The sequence below is a fragment of the Mastigoproctus giganteus genome, chromosome 9 (assembly GCF_048544385.1).
Source record: "Mastigoproctus giganteus isolate SK-2022 chromosome 9, ASM4854438v1, whole genome shotgun sequence".
In the NCBI taxonomy this organism is placed as follows: Eukaryota; Metazoa; Arthropoda; class Arachnida; order Uropygi; family Thelyphonidae; genus Mastigoproctus; species Mastigoproctus giganteus.
In genome coordinates this window covers 23,583,937-23,608,245 of record NC_143583.1, presented here as the reverse complement: position 1 = coordinate 23,608,245, position 24,309 = coordinate 23,583,937, and the positions used below count along the sequence as shown (strand labels likewise).

The 24,309-nt window shown below is 38.9% G+C and overlaps 1 protein-coding gene across 1 annotated transcript in view; it reads left to right on the top strand.

The window, feature by feature from the left end:
• Window positions 1–13,454: 13,454 nt before the first annotated feature.
• Window positions 13,455–24,309, top strand: part of LOC150080094 (general transcription factor II-I repeat domain-containing protein 2A-like) — a 32,273-nt gene continuing 21,418 nt past the window's right edge. Inside the window, exons 1-2 of the mRNA XM_090381667.1 lie at window positions 13,455–13,955; window positions 14,133–14,645. Of these exons, the coding sequence (XP_090237793.1) occupies window positions 13,455–13,955; window positions 14,133–14,645 (1,014 nt within the window). The remainder of the gene's footprint in view (window positions 13,956–14,132; window positions 14,646–24,309) is intronic.

Genomic DNA, 24,309 nt, shown 5'->3' with positions numbered 1-24,309 from the left:
AAGTTTAACAACAATTTTTTTGTTTTATACTCAAGGTAATTATCGACGTCCTTTGGACCCAAATCGATAGTTTTCAGGTAGAAAAATTGAAATCTATCTGTACATCTCTTTTGCGTATATACTGCCTTACCATTAATATCCGCACAAATAACCTTTATTTACAGGAAACCTAATAACGTGTTCTAAAAGCTTTAAGTTTTATCAGAGCCTCTAGTCTCCATGGAACACTCTCTACCAGTTTTTTGTAAATGTTCTCCATATTTGTGCCTTCGAAGTGGTGATTAGTTCAGCTCTGTTTTTTGGACAATCTCTTCTCACACGCACCCGATGATCCAATTTATCCCAGAGTTTTTTTGTGGGATTGAGGTCATGGCACTGTTATGGCCTTCTGTGGGAGCTTTACAGATGTATAATGACGGGAGGAATTTTTATGGGTCTATTTCACAACGTGGCTGAGTTAGTCGGTCTCAGGCGAGGGTAACATGGTTTTTTTCTCCCAGAAACTTGGGTTTTTCGTCCAACAAACCGAAAATCAACCTCAGAACACACAACGCAATTCACAGATAATGGACACGGAGAAACGTGGCCTAAGTAGCCGCCGATGCTCCTAAAATCCAATTACAACAACAAGAACAACAGATGTACATAGTCTCATCCAAAATTCAACAACAACGCTCTCTTTCTAACGTACATTCATGGTTGTTGTAGGGCTTTAGATGCATCAGCAACTTAGGCCATACTGCATCGTATATAGACTGGTGTGCAAAATTTAAGTACCAGTCAGGTTTTCAACTGTAGCTTCTCATAGGAATGGCCTGGATATGGGAAAAGCATACCAAAGGAACCTCGTGAGGTACAGAAATGATAAAGGAAACAACACCGACACAACAACGGAAACAAACCGGTACGGAGGGACTGTGTTCAAAAATGGCAACATAGCACTGGCTGCCATGATACACATGCATCACTGTCAAAAGAAGGAACAAAGGGAAGAGGTGGTCCTCAGTAGGAGATATGGCCACCCCTAATGTCGATGCAGCTTTGCACCGCCTGTCCATACTTAGAACGTTGTTGTTGATAAGTTCTTGTGTTAACATCGTCCATTCCTCTGTCAGCACCATCTTCAGCTTGTGAACATTTTCTGGTGGGTGTGGACGTGCCGCTAGGCGTCTCCCCAGAGCGTACCATATGTGTTCGATGGGATTTAGATCGGCGGGAATGGGTGGGCCAATCCATATGAACAATGTCCTCATTTTCCAAAAGCATATCACAGCTGCAATGCGATTGGGGTGTAGCATTATCAGCCATAAACACGAACTCGGGGCCAATAGCAACTCGGAACAGACGCACATGGGGAAGGATTACTTCAGTACAGCAGCATGCACCGGTTACAGTACCGCCTTCCAGTATTGGAGTTGTGTATGTCCATCCAAGATAACGCCTTCCCAGACGAGAACACCTCGACTGCCATATCAATCCTTTTCAGTGATGTTTGCGGGGTGATACCGTGCCAACCTCTCGCCAGATTAGCTGACGTCCAGAATGGCTGCTGAGACAGAATCCACTCTCATCAGTAAAGATTACGTTATGTAAAGATTTTGTGGTTGTAACCTTTAGCAATAGTGTTTGTCCTTAAGCTTTGCACACCAGTGTATATTTTGCCTGAAAATTGTGTGTGTCTTGGTCGATTTGCTGTTTACGAAAATCCCGAGTGTTACCCTCGCCTGAGACCGACTAACCCAGTCACGTTGTGGAAAAGATCCATAAAAATTCCTCGTGTCATTGACGAGATTCGAACTTAGGTCTCTTCCAGCCGGTGTGTACAGGATGGTGATTATACGAACTGTGCCCCACCAGGGTTCGTACCTTCATAGAAATAGCCATACTTGATGACAACCGCTATAGCATCACCACCTATTGTAAGAGGATGTCATTAGTATAATGAAAGACCTGCCTGTAATAGTTGATTGTTTAGAATTAGTGCTGAGGCAGCTAAGGCTGCGAGAAATAGAGATATGAATGTCTATATTTTATTTCTTATTTTGTTTTACTGTCTTTTGGTGGTGGGGGGGGCTGATGCAGAAAAAGCTTGTGGCTTAATTGTATTACATTGCTATTAGTGTTATACTAATTACTATAAACTGCGAGTTATCTATGGTCGGTTTACGTTTTTCTGGACGCAAAATGTACAAGTAACAATACTGTATAATAAATATAGTTTTATTTAAAAAAATTATGGAGCATTGGTTTTCGAATGACCTTCATATTCTTTCTTTCTTTCGGAAAACCAAGGGAGGCATTGAATGTGATATGTTTGGTATGGGCAGGAGGAGACTTACTAAAATCATCTATGCAAGAGTATGAAGAAAAATACATTTCCTTCCAAAAAATATACGAACATTGCTGTTTTCATAAGCCATTGGATCTTTTGGGATAAACAAATGACTTTGACTGGTATATAAGGAAGATGTATGAGCCACACAAGTTAGCTGTTCTCATAATGGGATGTAATCCGAATAGAGCAGAGCTGATTGATTTCAAGAGAGGCGTTAAAATCGGATGTCACACTGTTGTCTTGTCGATTCGTGCAATTGCTTATATCCTGTACCATCTCTAAAGCAGAGCCTGGCGACCCCACTGTCCACGCGAAGCACAGGACCAAAACGGAATCTCACTGTAAGTGACCTGAGGTTATTCGAAAGGATAGTACGATAATTTCTTTATGCATCACTGCAAAACCTGAACTACTAGTTTTCAAGGAAGAACGGCGGCGCATAAGCCAAACATCATCGATCGCAATCAGCGGTTTTGACTGCAGGGTGAGCGAACGCTGTAATTAGAGTAGTGGAAATCTATGGCGCGACGAATCTCGTTAATTCCGATCAGGTGGATATTTTGGTTTTAGGTGTGGAGAATATTTGGAGAGCGTCTGCTGCTAGAGTGAATTGTGCCAATAATGAAGTTCGAAGGAGGAGGAGATATGATGCGACGCTGTTTTTCATGGCATGGCCTGGGCCCTATAGTGTGGGAGGACCATGAACGCTGAAGCTTGCCTTAACATTTTGGACAATTCCCCGTGCCATATCACCAGTGCTGCTGTTCAACTATGGTTCATGGACGTGTACTCCCATGAACCACAGTCGGCTAGCACAGTCCGATTGGATGAACTCCATGGGTGAACTCCTGACCAACACGTTCCACATCAGTAGCTTGGTCCCTGTTCTGTAAGAGGAACAGGGGACCATACTTACTGAAGTTTATCATTCAATGGCGAAAAGCCTACTCAGGAGGATAGTTTCAGAGCAGCCGGGGGAAGACCAATACACTACTGAAGTGATGTGAAATTGAGTGTATCCGGGATAAGTTTTGGAAGGCAGGGTAAAATACTAACAAGTCAGCTTTATCTTTGAAGGAAGATGCAAAAAAATAACCCTATCAGGTTGGTTGGTTGATTGGGGATTTATTTGGCGCATCAGCATTATGGCCATAGTGCGCCACCCCATCAGGATGTAACATAAATTGAAGTAGGGGTAGGCAGAAGTTCCGGCCAATGGCTTTTACAAAAGACTAGAAAGTTTGGATACCATTTGAACAGAAGGCAACTTTCCGATTCTTGTTCTTCTTTATCTACCAAAATATTTATATATTTTAAGAATTATGGAGTAATTTATAAAATATGTCAACAACTTTTTTATTAATATACAGCTAATCAATATATGGTTTCTTATAAAATGAAGAATGAAGAAGAAAATTCTAACGTTAATGTTTATACAAATTATGCCTATTAATTTCAATATTGCACTTTTATTTTCGAAACGTAACCAGTTCTAAATATTGCACAGATTTTTAGTGGCTCCTTTGGTCGAATTTTTATGGAATCGATAAATTCGGTTAATATATTTCATAGTTTTTGGGTGGAAAGCATGAGTCTGGGCGCCTTTTTTCTTCTTTGCCCATTTGATTGACTGAATATAAATTTCATTTATGAAACTGTGTTCTCCGCATGAAAAGATTGAACCGAAAAGATTGGTAACAGATCAAATGCAATTTTCTTAATAGAAGAATTTTTGACTGAATTAACGTCTAACAAGGAGAAATAACATCAGGATGCTAGAATTCGCTTTTCTCAAGATCCTAATGCATGCATACAAATTCTAGGATTTATTTTTCCATAAACAGGAATTTTTAAACTTGATTAGTTTCATTTCTAGATGTGACAAATTCTAAATATTAAAATGCAAGAACATTTTCAGGAATTCATATTGGTTTAATTACAATATGGGCTATCCACAAGTGGTCGATCTCATGTTTGAAAACATGAGATCGACATCCGATTATGGAATGCAGGAGCATTACATAATTGGTTTGCCTGATGCTAATACAATATACTCGTATTTACATTTATTTATTTATTTACAAATAAAATATACTGACACTTCGTGGCCTTAGTTGCCTTGCCGCAAAATTCAAAACAAATAAACTCGTATCAAGAAAATGAGATTAGGCTTTTTTCGACTCTTCCGTGCTAAGCTACATATTTTACTTTCCTTAATGATTCAGATTTTTAAAATTTTTACTATTTTACACTAATTTTTCATTTGCTAAAGCGTCTATCTATTGTCATCACAATATCCGTCCATCCGTACGCATGTAAAAACTCCATTAATTTTAAGAACTCAGTTAATTTAAGAAATAAATATGGATAAATATTATCTAACTTGTTATATTTTATAAATAGTATCCTAATTTTCTTTTCTATATTCTTCCCTTTTTAATTCTTTGAATTTCTTTTTTTTTTTTTTTTCATAATTAGTGATCAGCTGAATCGCAGTGGTTGGTGACCCGGATTATCCACAAATTGCGACCTTAAATGCCAGACACTAGTGTCATATAATTATTCTTAGGATTTATTCCGTTATTATTACAACGGTTCTCCTTAACTTAACATCGAAAAGTCATTCCATTATTCTTTTTTCTTTTTTTTTCCATTTTCTTCTATCTTCCTAATCTCCATCCACCAGTTCTCTTCTATTCATGGCTGCTCTCACATCCACGTCCTTCTTGGTCTTCCTCTTTTTTTCTTCTCCATGACATCCATTGACTATTTTGAAGTCTGCTATATGGAGATGCCTCCTCGTCTTGCAGACTGAACAGCAACCATGCTTAATAGGTTTCTATTCAGTGAATAAGACATAAACGACGCCGTATTTATATTAGAGACTTGAAAATAATCATTAATTTAAATTGATTTAAAGGAGAAATGGATACTACGTTCAATGGCGAAAGTTTTAATTTGTACTGTTCCCGAGATAGAAATTAAGTGACCTTGAACTGCCCATTGTTTTTCTCTTGCTTTAGCCATGGCTGGCAAGCTGTATGACTAATTATAATGGCGGCAAATACCTTTAGTAGTGTGGAATTAAATCTCTCAATTGTGCGCATCAACAAGTCGCTGTTTATAGAAGAGATTAACTAAAGATTTAGCGAAGCATACCCAATGGTCGCGGGTTCGAATTCCGCCTCGAGCTTGGATCAAAGTAAAATGCAAAAACTTTGGGATGTGCATTATGGCCACAGAAGCTGATGCGCCAACAACTAACCAAAAAAAAAAAAAAAAAAAGCGAAGCATACATTTTCCAGCTATACCCACACTGGGCATTTTCAATCTCTCTTTGTGCTCATCCGTTCTAAGCTAATGTTGAACAGCACACGCAAGTGCTGTATGACCAGCAGCCACATATACCCAGGGGCTCACATCTGGTGAGTATGGGCTTGGCACACCCAGGGTCCTGAGCTGGATATCATCATTCTTCTCTTTCTTGGTGATTCCCTTCTTCTCTCTCTCTCTCTCTCTCTCTCTCTCTCTCTCTCTCTCTCTCTCTCTCTCTCTCTCACAGGGTAACTCAAGAATTTTTTTTTGGCTGGTGCAGCATAAGCCTCAGGCTTCCTTGCACCATATAGCTGCTAATAATAATAATAATAATAATAATAATAATAATAAAAATAATAGCTGTACTTTGCAAGAGCAATTCGCGCTGAATTACGAAGTTTACTGAATAAGAGATAGCACTAAAAGAGAGAAATTCAAAGTTATGGTTACCTGCCTTTGTAATGAAGTGACTTGGTATTGCATTTCTTTCAAACAGATGACCTTTATTGAAAGTTTAATTGACAAAAGTTTCAGGAATAATTCCCCATCAGATGGTAGCTGATTTCTAGTGGCAACTCTCAGACAAAACAGGTTTAGCTATAATTAAAACTTTGAACAAGTTTACATTTGCTTTTTCTGCATGTTGCCACTAGGGATAACGTACTATCTGATGAGGGCCCAGTTACTTCATAAGCAGGCTATCATAACAGTCTCGTTTTTTAAACAAATGGCCATTGTGCTAAGGCTTTTCAAGAGAAGAATGTTGCATATCGTAATTGGCTTGTTTCTAATTCTTCAGTTTCATTTTCTGCCTACACCAAAGCTCGTAACAATTTTAAAGCAGTTATTAATCAGTTCAAACTAGAGTTTGAACTGATTAATAACTAGAGTTTGAACAGGCTAAGAATAGAAAACTTGCTTCTTGCCCTAATGGTAGCCGAGCAATCTGGTCTCTTGCCAAAGCTATTGGCCGCAACTTTTGCCCATCTCTGCTCCCACCACTGTCCAAACCAGATGGTTCTGTTGTCACTTCAGCCAAGGATAAAGCTGACCTGCTAGCATGCCATTTTTCTTCCAACTCGTGTATTAATGATCTTGGTGAAATACCTCCTACCATTCCCAACATGTTCAATTCAATGCATCCTGTGGTCTTCCGTCAAAAGGATTTTGACAAATCTTGATGCTAAGAAAACTCCAGGTCCCGATGGTATTTCTCCACTTGTTCTCAAAGCCTGTACTCCTCTTCTTTGCCGCCTTTTTTCGAAAAAACTTTCTTATTCCAAAGGTTTTTTTTCCTTCTGCTTGGAAATTTGCTCATATCCAGCCAGTTCCTAAAAAAGGGTGACAAATCCCTCTCATACAATTATCGTACCAATAAAATTACTTATACTCTTTCTAAAGTAATGGAGAAATCAATTAACTGCCAACTCTTAAACTACCTAGAAACCTTCCGTCTGATCAACGATCGCAAGTATGGATTCCGTCAGTGTCGATCCACTGGTGATATTCTGGATTATGTTACCCATTTATGGACTAATTCAATGGAAAGGTTCGGTGAAACACAAGTAATTGCTCTTGACACCTCAAAGGCTTTCGATCGTGTTTGGCATAAAGGTCTTCTAAACAATCTTCCATCTTATGGTTTGCCAACTGTTTTTAGTAATTGGTTATCCAGTTTCTCTCTGATCGCTCACTGAATATAATGGTAGATGGCTCTCTGTCTTCTAACTTCTCCACTAATGCTGATGTCCCCCAAGGTTCAGTTCTTTCCCCCACTCTTTTTCCTCTTGTATATTAATGACCTTCTTCCATTGACTGGAAATCCTATCCATAGTTTTGCCGATGATAGCACATTGCATTCCACTTTCCAGTTTGAGAAACCTTGCCTTGCTCAATCAGTGTCAACTTCTCGAATATCTGCTACCAATTCCTTAAATGCCGATCTTCAGGTAATTCTCCAGTGGGGCAAAGAGAACTTAGTTGATTTCAACCCTTCTAAAACTCAGTCTTGTCTTATATCTCGCAAAAAGGATTCTTCTGCTCCTATGATTATCTTTAGTGACACTCCGAGTTCTAGACAAAATGATATATATCTCTTTTGGGGATTACCCTGACTTCTAATCTCTCTTGGCACATGCACATTACAAATATTGCTTCCTCTGCATCTAAAAACCTTGGTTTTCTCTTTCGCTCTCGGCGTTACTTTTCTTCCAAACAGCTGCTCACTCTGTATAAATCGCAAATCCGCCCTGCCATTGAATATTGTTCCCACATCTATGGTGGTGCCCCCAAAACCTCTCTCAGGCTTCTTGATTCCATTCAGAAGAGGACAGTTAGGTTAATTAATGATTCATCTCTAACAGTCTCTCCACTCGCTGTTTCATAGACGTACTGTTTCTGCTGCATGCTTCTTCTACAGATACTTCCATGGGCACTGTTCTTCTGAATTGGCTTCTACAATTCCCGCTCTCTCTTTCAAAACAGTCCGAACACGTGCCGCCACCAGCCAACATCCATTTACTGTCCAACTCCAAACTCACAGAACCAACTTTTCATCTTCCTCGTTTATTCATTCAACTGCCGTGTTCCAGAACAACCTTCCTTCATACGTATTTCCTGAAAATTACAGTCTACAGAAGTTCAAGTCCAATGTCAACAAATATCTTCTTTCGTCTTCTCAACCTCCAGCCCAAGCACGGTACTAAGTACTATAGGTTCTAATACCTCTCGTGTTTGGGGTTTACATAAAAAAAAAAATTAAGCTTTATGCGAGGAATTGAGGCAAGAGATCATTTTTGACCTTCAGAATGATGGCTGATGAGTTGGATATGAATAAGGAGACGATTATTCAAATTCTCAATGAAGGTTTAGGGAAAAGGAAGGTTTGTACAAAGATTGTGTCCCACAGCCTCACAGAGGAGCAGAATCAACTAAGAAGGTTTCATCCAGACTTGTCAAGACAATCCTAATTTCCTCGACTGTATTGTTACTAGAAATTAGTCTTGGGTGTTTCAGTACTACACAGAAACGACGCGTCAGAGCATGCAATGTACTTCAAAATCATTACCAAGACCCAAAAAGTTTGCAGAAGTCCAGGATCAAGACAATGCTGATCACGTTTGCGACAAATAGGTGGGATTCACAAGGAATTTGTACCTGAAGGAGAGAGATCAATGCTGCGTTCTACGTACAGATGCTGCAGGACTATTAAAGGGCATTTCGAGTGAGGCAGCAATTTCGAAAGAAAGGCAGCTTAATGCACGACAATGACGCCGCCCATTCAGCACTTGTTGTGAAGACATTTCTGACGAAACATAGCATTGCACAGATCAACGATCCATTCTACTCCCCCGACTTCACCAGCGACTTCCTTCTCTTTCCCAAGGTGAAAACTGCCCTCAAAGGAAAAAGATTTCGGGTTGTTCAGTCCAAAAAGAAAATCGTTTCCCCCGAACTGAACTTCACTGACTCTTTTCAGAAAGTTTTAGAACGGTGTAATGTAATAATTGCATTTAATGAGGTGGTGATTACTTTTAATAAAAATAAAACCATTTTTGAGCTCCATTTTGTATTCCTTTTATTGCATCACCAGTCCAGGAACTCGATTGCCACACCACGTACATATGCTGTATTATATAAATCTATTATATATTATCAAAACCGTTCTTGAATATATGATTTGTTAATGATACTGGTCTTGAGTTTTACATCTTCGAAGATAAATCATATAACAGCCATTCTTTTTGACAGATAAATTGAAGAAATGATAGAAATATAGATATAAATTACAAAAACCGGGAAGAGAATTTACTGATTAAACCAACCTATGCGCCTCAACGATTTTAACAAGTTAACGCATATCGCTTCATGACCTTCGGCTCCTCTTCTTCTACAAGTTTATTCCGCAATTGTTTTTCGTAAAGGCATTTTTAATTCTCAGGTACACGTTTCTTTGTGCCCTGGACAGATGCGCAGTATTTTAATTATAGAAACAAATTGCAACATCGGAAAGCGTGACTAAAGCCTTACAAACTGATTTGCCTTTTATGTTTTTACTTTTGTTGATTGTTAGCAATGGCGCATTCTTTAATTGGAACCAGTGCAGCTGCAACAGGGCCATGAGTTCAGGGGAGGATCAAAAGGAATAGAGAAAGTTGGATAAAATTATTGTTGTAAATTACGTTGTACTGGTTCAAGTTCGTAATGATACGCCACTGACCAGTAGTCATTTATTGTAGTTATAACTGTGGACATGTTTTTGGAATGAACCATTAACTTGAAAAAGGGTTGTACTTGTTGAAGTTCTATCAAAGTTATTTTCCATGGAAAAAAAAATGTAAGATGGATGTCTGGAAGAAATAGGGACGACTGTGATTCCTGGAATGATGTTGAGTGCTCCACTGGTTCCTTAGAGTATGAAACGTCTGTATTTATGTAATGGTGTGTGAGGATTCTCGCATCCTTTGGACACTTATCTTCATTAGCATCAGCGAGAGATGTCCGAATATTTTTGGAAGTATAAAGTAGTTTGCCTTGAAAAATGACAAGGTGTTTGGGAGCACTCGGGGCTATGAACTCTCTCCAGTAGTTCTTTGAAATACGATCTTTTTGGCGCCCATAGACTTCCCCATATCGGCTGTCTGGACGGATTTTCATTATATTTTATATTTGGTTCTTTTATAAATATTTGTCGAGTCATTCCAAAGTTCAAATCGAACAGAAATCTGCCAACTTTCTTTCTCTCTCGTTTTTTTTTTTTTTTATACATACACTGGTGTGCAAAACTTAAGGACCAACACTATTTCTAAAGGTTACAACCACAAAATTTTTACTTAAGGTACTCTTTACTGATGAAAGTAGATTCAGTCTCAGCAGCGATTCTGGATGCCAGCTAATCTGGCGAGAGGTTGACACATGGTATCATACCGCAAACATCACTGAAAGGGATCGATATGGCGGTCGAGGTGTTCTCGTCTGGGGACGCGTTATCTTGGATGGACGTACACAACTCCAGATACTGAAAGGCGCTACTGTAAACAGTGCACGCTACTGTACTGAGATAATCCTTTCACATGTGCGTCTGTTCCGAGGTGCCATTGAGCCTGAGTTCGTGTTTATGGATGATAACGCCACACCCCATCGCACTGCAGCTGTGATATGCTTTTGGAAAGTGAGGACTTTGTTCGTACGGATTGGCCTGCCCGTTCCCATCGATTTAAATCCCATCGAACACATATGGGACGCTCTGGGGAGATGCCTAGCGGCACGTCCACACCCACCAGAAAATGTTCACCTGCTGAAGATGGCGCTGACAGAGGAATGGACGATGTTACCGCAAGAACTTATCAACAACATTGTTCTAAGTATGGACAGGCAGTGCAAGGCCTGCATCGACATTAGGTGTGGCCATATCACCTACTGAGGACCACCTCTTCCCTATTTTTCCATCTTTGGCAGTGATGCATCTGTATCATGGCAGCCAGTGCTATGTTGCCATTTTTGAATAAAGTCCCTCTGTACAGTTTTGTTTCTCTTGTTGTGTCGGTGTTGTTTCCGTCATCATTTCTATACCTCACGAGATTCCTTTGGTATGCTTTTCCCATATCCAGGCCACTCTTATGAGAAGCTACAGGTGAAAACTTGACTGGTGCTTTAATTTTGCACACCAGTATATTACACAGCCTATACATATACCGTACATTATAGCTTTGTAGCTGAAGCACTTAATATTGGTTTGTTGTCATGCACTCGCTGGAAGAATGAAAGTACAATATGACGAATATGCGCAGAAATAAAATTTTCTCGGTTCGCGCATATGAAGTAGGTGGTTTCAGATGAGCTACTGCATATATGGGCAACCCCCGGCCCGCGGGCCGTATCCGGCTCTCTACTTCTTTTGATCCGGCCCTAATCTATTTCAGCGAAGTTTGTCTGATTCATGGTGGGAGAAAACATGGTGTGTTCTACTAACTCACATTAAGCTGACGTCATATGACTTGCGCAAAACACACCACAGATCCTCAATCCAGCCAGCAACAAGAAATCTGAGCTGAAAACGCATCCTACAGCACCACTTCTATAGAACAGCCTTTCAACTTAGATGAATTAAAACTTTCCATTGGCAAAACAAAAAACAAAAAAAGCCCAGTGTTAGACTTCATTGAAGCAGAAGTAATTAAGAAGCTTGCAGAGACGCAATAAAATCACCTTCTCAGCCTGTACAACCATTGTCTGGAAGTTGGACTCTTCTCAGATGACTGGAAAGAGGCCAATCTACGCCTCATTTTAAAGAATCCAAGTAAACCACCAGAGCAGCCAAGGTCATACAGACCCATAGCACTCCTTCCCGTTTTAAACAAAATATTTGAACGTCTTCTCTTATCCAGATTGGAAAAACAGTATAAAAATGCAAATCTCCAGTCTCCAAACCGGTTCGGTTTTCGGGCAGTCCGTTCAGCAGAAGATGCTCTTCGACAGCTCACGGATTCAGTCAAAAATTCAGCCACCAAATACTTCTTAGTAATATCAGTGGATTTCGCCGGGGCCTTTGACTTGCTCTGGTAGCCAAGTATACTACGAAGACTCAGAGAAGCTAGCGTTCCAGCAAATCTTTACAGCTGCATACAGGACTATCTTCACAACAGAAGTGTTACAGTCAGAAATGCCTATCGACAAATCTTCAGAAATGTCTACAGAGGATGTCCACAGGGCGCTGTCCTTGGTCCTTTCCTATGGAATGTGGTCATGGATGAGTTTCTGAACCTAGACCTTGGGGAATGTTTTCACCCAAGCCTTCGCAGACGACTTGATACTGACAGTCACTGGAAACTCCAGAGCTTCCCTGGAAACAACAGCAAACGGAGCCCTTACAAAGCTACAAGAATAGGCCAGCCTCCATAAGCTCCATATATCCCCTGAGAAAACTACTTCAATTCTACTCAGAGGAACACTTCAAATAAGCAGGCCGCCGCAGATTAAAATTGCTGGTAGAACTATCAAACTGACAACTGAGATGAAGTACCTTGGGGTAATTCTCGACCCCAAGCTCACGTTTTACCCGCATATAGACTACCTTCATCGCAAAGTCAGGAACTACAAGGCAATGGTAGTGAGGATCAGCAGGTCTGACTGGGGCCTAAATCACCGCTCACTGCATATGCTATACAAAGCTGTATTTATTCCCACTGTAACCTACTGTGCAGGTGTCTGGTATCATCGTGCACTCATTGTTCCTAACCAAAGGAAGCTCACTTCCATCCAGCGTAATATCCTTCTCACTATCATCCGTGCCTGCTGCACAGTAAGCAACCCAGCGCTCCAAGTCTTGGCAGGAGTTCTCCCTCTGGACCTGCAGAGGGAGAACTCCTATGCACACACCATGTTTTCTCCCACCAAGGTCTCTTTCTCACTTTGACTAGAGGCGTGTGTGAACGTGTTACAACGTGTCAGTTCGGTGCCTGCATTGATGTTGTGTTCTGTTCAGTGCCTGCGGTGTAGAAGACTGTTTGACAGTTCTGAATATCGCTTATAAATTTGGGACAATGTCAGGGGTTATGTCAAAAAAAAAAGAAAAGTAGATGAAGAGAATCGTCCATTTCAAGACAACTGGACGGAGGATTATTATTTTATTCTGAATAAAGGATTTCCTGTATGTTTGCTGTGCAAGAAATCCGTACCTGTCAACAAATAATACAACTTGAAGAGACACTTTACTTCGAGACATGCGAATCACCAAAAAATTGATGGACAACTACGAAAAGATGAAATACAGAAGTTGAAGAAGAATTTGGATACCCCGCAGCAAATGTTCAACAAGCAAAGAACGCAGCACTACAGCATTGTCAAAGCCAGCTTTGTGGTAAGCGAAAAAATCGCTAAGCATACTAAGTCATTTGGTGAAGGAGAATTTATCAAAGAATGTCTGCTGGATGTTGCGAGTATACAATGTTCTGAAAAGAAAAAAGACTTTGAGAATATTCGTTTGTCGAGACGTACTGTTATCCGACGGATAGAAATTATGGCTGATGATATCAAAAAAAGTTTAAAAGAGAAGATTGCTAGATTGAAAGCATTTTCAATTGCTTTGGATGACAGCACCGATGCCTCCGATACAGCACAACTAGCAATATTTCTTCGAGGAGCTGATGCGGATTTCAACATCACAGAAGAATTATTGGCGCTTCGGCCGTTAAAAGGAACAACTACCGGTGAAGATATATTTGAAACAGTCAACACAGTCTTCGAGAGATTTGGGCTTAAATGGAGTTCATTATCTGGCATATGCACTGATGGAGTCCCTGCAATGGTTGGTGCACGGAAGGGATTTATTGGAATAGTTCATGAAAGAGCAATAGAACTACAGATCCATCAGGAAAATTTAACAAATTTTCGCTGCATTATCCACCAACAAAATCTGTGTGCAAAATCGATTAAATTCACAAATGTTATGGAAGTTGTAGCAGCCAGTATTAACTTTATTAAGTCACGTGCACTTAATCACCGCCAAGTTAAGGAGTATTTGGCAGACCTATTTTCGGATTATGAAGATGTGTCTTATTATTGTGAAGTGAGGTGGTTGAGTAAAGGTAAAATGTTAAAACGATTTTATGATCTGAGACAAGACATTGCAGATTTTATGGACATAAAAGGAAACACAATTAACCAAGTAAAAGATGATGAGTGGGTGTGTGATTTAGCATTTCTTGTAGATGTCACCGGATACCTAAACGAACTGAATCTCAAATTGCAAAAACAAGGACAATTTGTTCATGAACTGAATGGACATATCAAAGCTTTTTGTAATAAACTAAGATTGTTGGAAAGTCAGATAAGAGCTAAAAATTGTTATCATTTTCCTACTCTAGCAACTCATAAAAATATCCCTTATAATTGTTATGGAGAAGAACTGAAGGCACTAATAGAGCAATTTGATACAAGGTTTGCCAACTTCCAAAACTCCACATTTGCTATATTTGCTCGTCCGATGGATGCTGATGTAAATAATGTGCCAGAAAACTTACAGATGGAACTTATTGAGCTTCGGGCGGATTTAGTGCTAAAATCACAATTTAACAACATTGCTTTGATGGATTTTTATAAATTTTATTTGGTGGAAGAAAAATATACAAATTTATGCGCCTTTTCAAGAAAAATCATTTGTCTTTTCGGCAGCACATATATGTGTGAACAGTTTTTTCGAGGATGAAATACAATAAATCAAAAATTCGGACAAGAATAACGGACAAAAATCTCGAAAATTCTATGCGATTATCCTTAAGTAATATTAACGTCAATATTGATAGTCTCGTAGTTCAAATATAAGGCCAATCTTCACATTAAATTGTTATGTCGTTCATTATATTATAAAATTTATGTAGAGCTTTATACCAAAGCATTATATTATAAATAAATGAAATATTAAGTAGCAACTTGTTTTAATTCATTTAATATTAATTTATTTTATTTAATAATTTGGTCCGGCCCTTGACTTGAAGACAGAATGATAATTTGGCCTCCGGACTAGGAAAGGTTGCCCATGACTGAGCTACTGTTTTGTTATCAGTTTACTAAATATATAAATCACGAATTCTTACTATTTTTATTATATTAATCACAACAGTAATGTGAAATACGTTATTTCTCAATTTCTATAAAAATACCGGAGCAAATATTAAAGTACTACGAAACGCTGAGCGAATATTGTGAAATATGTAAAGTAATGCAAAAAAACAATTTTTTATATTATTAGTTGATTAATTAGTAATTAATTAGTATCAGGTAATTACTTATTTACTTTTCACTTATAAAGAACCGAATGCGCCTAAATATAATGAACTGCATATATTACCTAACTGTTTTCTCTGTGACCAGCAATCTTGTTTCTCCAATATACGAAAAATATATATATAATTTATTTAATTTCTTAAAGAAAACATTTATAAGAAAAGAAATACAGTCGAATCAGCAACTGATAAATTCAGAAGTGCTGTTAATACAGTCACAGTCTATTAAAACAAGATGAAGTTTGAAAACAAAACTGGAATCCCAAAACGAAAAGTTAAAATGTTGCAAAATAATACAGAAGCATTCAGCAGATGAATAACCACTAATTAAAATTATAAATAATCAAAGCGGATATACCGCTATAAATTAGTATACGAGGTCAAAAGTTAAATAGAAGTTCTGATCTATTACTTCTATAATTTAGCGGTTTAAAAAGGAATTAAACTGTGCATAACTGAATCATATTTTATTTATTGTCAAAAAAATAGATGAAGAGTTTGTTACAACAGAGAAGCTGGGAAAGCGTGCCATGAACATTTAAAAAACGTTTCAAGTTCCTGATGCAAGTTATTGTGTGAGCTAAGTGATTTCAAGGAAGAAAGAAAAGCTTTAAAGATGATGGAAGATCAGGCCATCCAACATCTTTAAAGATTAAGTTAAACGTGCTGTTCAAATGGTGAAAAATGATCGATTGAATATTCAGTAGTTATCAGAAAAACTGAACATGAGTGGAAAGAGATGTTGGATTGATTTCTGATCAAAAATCCAAACATTATCAAAGTCCATGCTGAGATTGTGCAGACGATTTTTGGGGACGAGCTAATACTGAGAACAAAAGAAACTGGTCATACCTTTCAAAATAGATTTTAGAAGAACTTGTCCTTTTGAAAAAAGTTGAAAGCTGTAACGAAACTTGAAAAAAAAAAAAAAAAAAAAAACACACCATTGTTCACAGGAAAAATCCAGTCTCTCAAACCAAAAAAAGCACATGTTAAATCAAAGGTCAAGATGGTACCGATCTCCTTTTCAATATCGAAGGAACTGTCCATTATGAATTTGTTCCTCCAATAGCATACAAGGGAAAGTCAATAAATAAAAGAGAAAACAAGTTAGGTAACGTACACAATGCGTTCGACATCATGCGAATTGCTTTTTATTTTTTAAATTAAATGATTTTTTTTCTTTTTCTGTGATTAATAAAATGAGCAGACGGATGAGTTGCGCATTCCTAAGTATCCTCTTTGCATTATACTCTGTGAAATTGAAATCGCAGCACCCTGAAGGAACAGGAATGCAGAGAGTATTAGTATTAGTATTAGTATTAGTAACGGCCGCATGGTGCAAGAAAGCCTATGGCTTATGCTGCACCAGCAAAAAAAAAAAAAAAAAAAATCCGAACAAAACAATGATAAAAACAAAAAAAAAAAAAAATAATAATAAATAAATAACTAAATAATAATAATTAATAAATAAAAAAAATAAAATAAAAAGGAAATTAAACCTATCATCCTATGTGCTTCCCTTACCCGAAAGTACTATCCAGATGACCTTTGAATTTCCCCAAACTGTCGGCCTCTACCACCCATGAAGGCAACTTATTCCAGTAATTTATAACTCGCTGGCTAAAATAGAACTTCCTGCAATCCAATCTAAACATTTCCCCCCGTAACTTGAATTTATGTCCCCTAGTTCTAGCATCATTTATAATCTTGAAAATTTTGTCCTCATTCATTTTACTGATGCCTCTCAGAGCCTTAAACACCTCAATCAAATCTCCTCTAAGGTGTCTAGTTTCCAAACTCTGCAACCCACATATTCGAAGTCTTTCTTCATAAGGACGCCCTTTTGCCGATCTCACCAGGCGAGTTACCCTTCTTTGCACCCTTTCAAGAAGCTCGATGTCTTTCTTCAGGTGCGGTCTCCATACTTGAACACAGTATTCCAAGTGTGGTCTAACATAAGCCTTATATAATGGGATTATCACGTCCCTATCTCTACTTGCAAAAGTTCGATAGATCATCGATAGGACACCATGGGCCTTCCTTGCAACCTGTTTACAATGCTCAGAGAATTTCATGTCTGACCGTATCGTAACACCCAAGTCCCTTTCCTCCAGTACTGGCTTTAGTTGAACTCCACCAAGTGAATAAGTTTTTTTGGGATTACTGTTTCCCAGGTGTAATACCTTACACTTTGTTGGATTAAAGCACAGCTGCCATTTTTCTGACCATTCCTGAAGTCTATCTAGGTCTCTCTGAAGAAGCTCAGCTTGACAGTGATCATTAACTACTCTCCCAATTTTAACATCATCTGCAAATTTAGACATCACGCCCTCTATCCCTTCATCAATGTCGTTTATGAAAATTAAAAACAACAGTGGTCCTAATACTGATCCTTGGGGAACCCCACTTCTTACATCAACCCAATCTGAGGAATAGCCATTTATCACAACCCTCTGCCTCCTGCCCTGAAGCCATCCTTCTATCCATCTAAGGATTTTCCCAGTGATTCCAACCTGTTCCAGCTTATAAAGCAACCGCTCATGTGGGACTGAGTCAAAAGCTTTGCTGAAATCTAAATAAACAATGTCGAAATTATTCCCTAAATCCAGCTCGTGAGTGACCCTTTCGAAATAGCGAACCAGATTTGTTAAACATGATTTTCCCTTTACGAAACCATGCTGAGTATCCTTGAGAATTTCAATTCGATCCAAATGATCCTGAATTCCACCCTTGATCATTGCCTCCATGATTTTCCCTACTACTGAAGTCAGACTGACAGGTCGATAATTTCCAACTTCACTTTTAGAGCCACCCTTATGTATGGGAGATACATTTGCACTTTTCCAATCCAAGGGAATCTCCCCAGAGTCTAATGATGCTCGCATAATTAGCCTCAATGGTTCAATGCACTCGCTTGCTGCCTCTCTTAAGATTATAGGGTATATTCCATCAACTCCAGGAGCCTTACTGGTCTGTAGGCTCGAAAGTTTTTTCATTAAATAATCTTGCGAAATTTCAATATCATTAATTACATATTTTTTAACTTCGCTCCCACAATTTCCCTTTGCCACAAAAGGCTTTTCATTTGTAAATATTGATGCAAAATAACTGTTGAGTTCATCTGCAACGGCAGCTGGTGTATTTATTACTATCCCCTTTCCCTTACATAAAGGTCCGATCTGGTTTGTCCTGCTCTTTTTGGCATTTATATATGTGAAGAATTCTTTATCCCCCCTCTTTGCTCTGTTTGCTAGTGATTTCTCATAAACTGCCTTTGCCTGTCGAACCTTTTCTGTGGCTCTATTACACATCACCTTGTAGCTGTTATAGGCTTCAGTACTTTTTATTGTTCTGTAACCTTTCCATGCCACCTTTTTCTGCTCAAGTAATGCGGCAACTTCACTAGTCATCCAACTTGGAACCCTCCTCGTGGAGTATTTTTTTAATGGTATATACGCATTCAAGGCATCTGTGATTAATGTTTTAAAAGCGTACCACAGTTCAATTGTATTCATTCTCTGCGCGATATCTACCCAGTTAATAGAGGCCATGTAGTACCTTAAGGCATCGTAATTTCCTTTTCTGAAATTAAAACCCATTCCTTTGCCTTTTACTTCTGCTACCTCTCTCGTCATCATCCACCGTAGAACTCCGTGATCACTTCCTGCTACTGGTTCCTCTACTGTCAGCCCTGTTATGTCATCTGATTCATGTGTGATGATGAGGTCTAGGATATTCTTTTCTCTAGTATTTTCCCTGACATGTTGATACAAATAACAGTCATCTAGTTGATTTAAAAATTTTGTTCCCCATGTCGAGTTTCCTTCCCATTTACTCCAATCAATTAGAGGCAGATTGAAATCACCCATAATAAGGCATTGACGCTTACTTGCCCATTCCATTTGCATGTAGAGGCTTTTGTCATAATCTTCACAATCACCTGGTCTGTAGATTACTCCTACTCGCATTATACCTTTGTTTCCAACTATCTCACACCATACAGACTCTATACTAGCATGTGAGACGTCTGAATCCGGGAAAGCTATCGTCGCACTCAGGCTGCTTCTGATAAGAAGCATTACCCCACCACCCCTTCTATCTAACCTATCCTTCCTAAATACATTATACAAGCCGTACTGAAACTCATCATCCCCAATTTCCGGGTGGCACCACGTCTCTGTAAGCCCTATTATGTCCGCGTTACTTGTTTTAACCAGCAGTTCGAATTCGCTCATTTTATTGACGACACTTCTAACGTTACTGTATAAACAATTAAGATTTACTGTTCTTGTATATTTAACAACCCTAACACAACCCTTGAAGTTTTTTAGGCTCTCTTCCCTGGCATTAGCTACCCGCCCACGTGAAACGTTTGTGCCCCCAGAACATCTAGATAATACGTCCAGTTGGGGTAACAGATAAGAACTCTTGAGGTATGTGCAAGAGTTACTTTGACCAATATTATCAGATAAACGCGTGTCAGTATTACCCACATCCCCCCTAACTAGCAGTTTCCCTGAACCTTTAAGGTATCCTCAATAATACTGGCAAAAACTTTTGCACCACCTTTGTTTAAGTGTGTCCCGTCTCTACAAAACAAATTCCTTCTACCTACAAGTGTGGGCCATGCTGATAGAAATTTACCCCCTAAAGCCTTGCAGATTCCTTCAAGTCTTGAGTTAATCCACAAGGCTCTTAACATATAATCCCTCCTATCGTGTCTGGGCAGAATTGCAGACACATAGACATTATGGCCTAGCTCGCGACATTTCCTCAGCATGGTCCTGTATTTTTCCAACAAATCGTCAGATCGTGTACGTTTAATATCGTTTGTCCCCACATGAATAATAATATTTTCTTTACCCCCGATACTTATAAGACGATATCTCTAAGTATTCTCTCTGCATTCTTGTTCCTTCAGGGTGCTGCAATTTTAATGTCACAGAGTATAATTGCTGGATTTCTATTGGTTCGGTTTAAATGAAATTTGAGATGGTTCGGCAAATCTTTCTAAAAAAAAAGGTAAATATTAAATTTCATGAAAATCCGTCCACTAGAAGAGTTATTACATGGGGACAGACGGACGGACATGGTGAAAACAATAAGCTTATTCGAATGCGCCTAAAAATAAGTAAAGCAAGCAAGAAACTAAGCAGAACTTGCAATTTGTTTTTCAACTTGTCCCATCTGTTTATTAAATTCTGGAAAGCAGCTGCATAAAAAGATGCATTACCCTCGTAACCAGTGACATAAATCATTTTTAACTTTCTCATCGTTAAACATAGAATCGAGAGTCCATCACTTTCAACTTTATAACTATATCACTCAGATTGTAAACCCCTGATAACCCCTGATGTCCCTGGGAGGGTTTTTTGGATCAATTCCGATTAAAATCATAATACCTTAAGTCATTTTAAATATGCACGTCCCACCGCCAAAAAAAAAAAGTGCTATACAGTTTTCCCCTCAAGGCTACCAACACTGTAAACAGTTCTTGTTCAGATTTTAGACTCGTTGGTACGTTAACTTATATGCGTACAGCGCCTATTGGCTTCCCCACGTCCGTCGGTCTGTGTCTGTTCATCCGTCCGCATGCTAAAACTCGACTCCCAGTGAAGACGGATTCTCATTAAATTTTATATTTATTTCTTTTAAAATGAATTGTGAATGCCTCTTAAATTTCTTTCTCAAATCCTGTATAAAAAATTATATGGCTGTACGAGATCTGAGAGCAAAGTAACCAGACTAATACTGTAAATAGAAAAAAAAAAAAGAAGAAAAAATAATTAAACTTTTCGTGATGTAGCTGCTTTCAAGTTAAAAGTACTCTGTGATTTGCTTACACATCACAACGTTTGCGGAAAGCTTGGAATTTTTTGTGCCATTCCTTTTTTCTGAGTAAACTTCAATGAATCAAGATGAGATTCTTTTCAGAAGGAGTACTTCAGCTTTGAAACGCCAATAATTTACATGAATTAATATCAAGTGGGTGTGGGGAATGTTTCAACACTTTAAAAAGAATTTTTAAATATTAAAATTAATTAAAATTATTTTTTATCTTATATTTTCTCCTTAATTTTTAATAAAAATTGAAGTGCAACACGTATTTCATGGATTTTTATATGATTTAATAAAATAAACAAATGGCAACATCTACGCCTCAGATCGTAGTATGCAGTCAGTATTTTTGTAATATACTTTATTTATTTCCTCCTTGATTTTGATGATAACAAGTACGAGATAATTTGTATTTCACGTTAGTGCTGTGATTAGTACAGTGTAATAAGCAAATAGTATTAATTCATGATTTATATATTTAGTAAACTGATAACAAAAAACGAACTCATAAAAAGCTACCAATTCATTTCCGTGAACTGAGATTTCTTTTCTGCGCATCCACCATATTGCGCATTCATTCCTTGTAATTTTATACTGAATATATACTACTGTACATTTTAAATCAGACTGATAATTCTAACCGAAAATGGCAATACCTCCTCTATTACATATACTCAGAGGATATTTTCACATAGTTGGGAAACTACTGGACGTCATTAAGGCGGTCATTGGGACTAGGCACCTCTCAGTCATTCATAAAATTCTTTGGGCATCATAATACAGTTACTAAAGGTGTATCCCATTGAAGGGCCCCTAGTAGATAGCACAGTTGGTAAGATCGCATTCCTCCCTAGACCGGCTGGAAAAGACCTGAGTTCGAGTCCTGACGATGACGTGAGGAATTTTTATGGGTGTACAACGTGCTGAGTTAGTCTCAGGCAAGGACGGCATAGTTTTTTCTCCTGGAAACTGGGGTTTTTCGTCCAGAAAACAGAAAATCGACCAGAGAACACACGCAATTTAGAGACAATATACACGGAGCAATATGGTCTTATTCGCTGATGCTCCTAAAACCATCATACTACATACACAGTGCTGCCACTTTATTAGGTACACCTACCTAGTAGCGTGTTGAGCCTCCTTTAGCCTTCAAAACAGCCTGAATTCGTCTAGGCATGGATTGAACAAGATGCTGAAAACGTTGTGCAGGAACGGAGTACCATGCAGACATGAGTGTCACGCAGTTCCTTGAGATTCGACGGAGGTGTAGGCCTGCAGCGAACAGCACTTTCCAGTTCATCCCAAAGAGGTTCAATAGGATTGAGATCCGTGGACTGAGCGGTCCACTGCAGCAAAGAAAAGTCATTGTCATGTTCCTGGAACCAATTCATAGTGATTCGGGCTTTGTGCACCGGCGCATTATCCTGCTGGAAGTAACCATCTGACTGAGGATAAACTGTCAACATGAACAGATGCACTTGGTCAGCAACGATGTTTAGCTACGATGTGGCATTCAGACGTAAATCTATGGGTATCAATGGACCCAACGTGTGCCAAGAAAACATTCCCTACACCATAACATTGCCCTCACCACCTTGCACAGTAGTCGTCAGACATGACGGGTCCATGGATTCATGTTGTTTTCGCCAAATTCTGAGCCTTCCATCAACGTGATGCACCAGGAACTTCGACTCATCAGACCAAACAACTGTTTTTCAATCCTCGATAGTCCAGTGCTGGTGTTGCTGTGCCCACAGGAGGTGTGATCTCTTGTTCTTCATTGATAACAAAGGTACGTGATGTGGCCTTCGGCTGTTGTAGCCCATTCGCAACAAAGTGCGACTAGTGGTCCGTTGCGATATTTTGTTCTGCGCACCAAGGTTGTATTCTGACGTAATGTGCGTCATTGTGGCCCGTTTGTTTGCTTGCACAATTCTAGACATCCTTCTCTGACCTCTCCCATGAACAAGCGATTTTCTTCCACAGGAGTGCCATTGAGAGGATGTTTTCTGTTTGTTGCACCATTCTCGAAACACCATTGAAACTGTGGTACGTGAAAAGTTCAGAAGAACTGCCGTTTCAGAAATGCTTTGTCCAACACGTCTTGCACCTACTACCATGCCACATTCGAAGTCCGTTAGATCACTCCTTCTCCCTATTCTTGGTACGGTTTGTACGCTTAATTGATACTAGAAAGGTTGTTCTGCTGCATTTATATCCACAACTGTGGTCGTATGACTTGCAACATTGTGGGACAAACCATTTGTGTGCACAGCAGGAATGTGCCTAATAAAGTGGCAGCACAGTGTAGGTCGGGGTACGAACTTTTTAATACCCTCGCGTAAACTACACATGCAGCACACAACACTTTTCTGCTTTTCACAGAGATTCTGTATTCATCACAAGAGTACTGATGATGCAGATGTGGGAAACTACAGGTGGCGCCTTATCCACACACACACTATGCCACTATGATCGATATCTAATCAGGAAATGACCAATGTAATTATTTACCTGTGCATTTGTAGTGAGGTAACTGCCTCACCCACTTGCACCCGTGACCCATATCCCTCTTCTCCCATTGGCTACCCCCACTCCCCACCACGCGACATTCTCAAGGTGGAATAAATATCACTACGTAATTATTTACCTGCGTTTACATAGGTCACTTAGGAAAAGGGCTTCTACTTCGGGTTCCATAATGCATGAGGAATATTGTTGCATCCGAAAGAGCAGGACTAAAATATTTACACTATATAAATATTTAAAATATATACAAAATACTAAAATATTTACAAAATACTAAACTATTTACAAATATGCAAACTATATCGGGTCCCTTCATCAGTTTACATTACAATGGAACATCAAATGATGCCGTGCGTGGCCATGTTTACAGAATGAAGCACGTGCACATGGATGTTTCAATAGAAGACAACGATGTAATTATTTACTTGCGCATTTGTAGTGACGTAACTGCCCGCCCTCTTCTCCCATTGGCACGAATAAATATCATTAGGAGGAAAACTTTTTTAA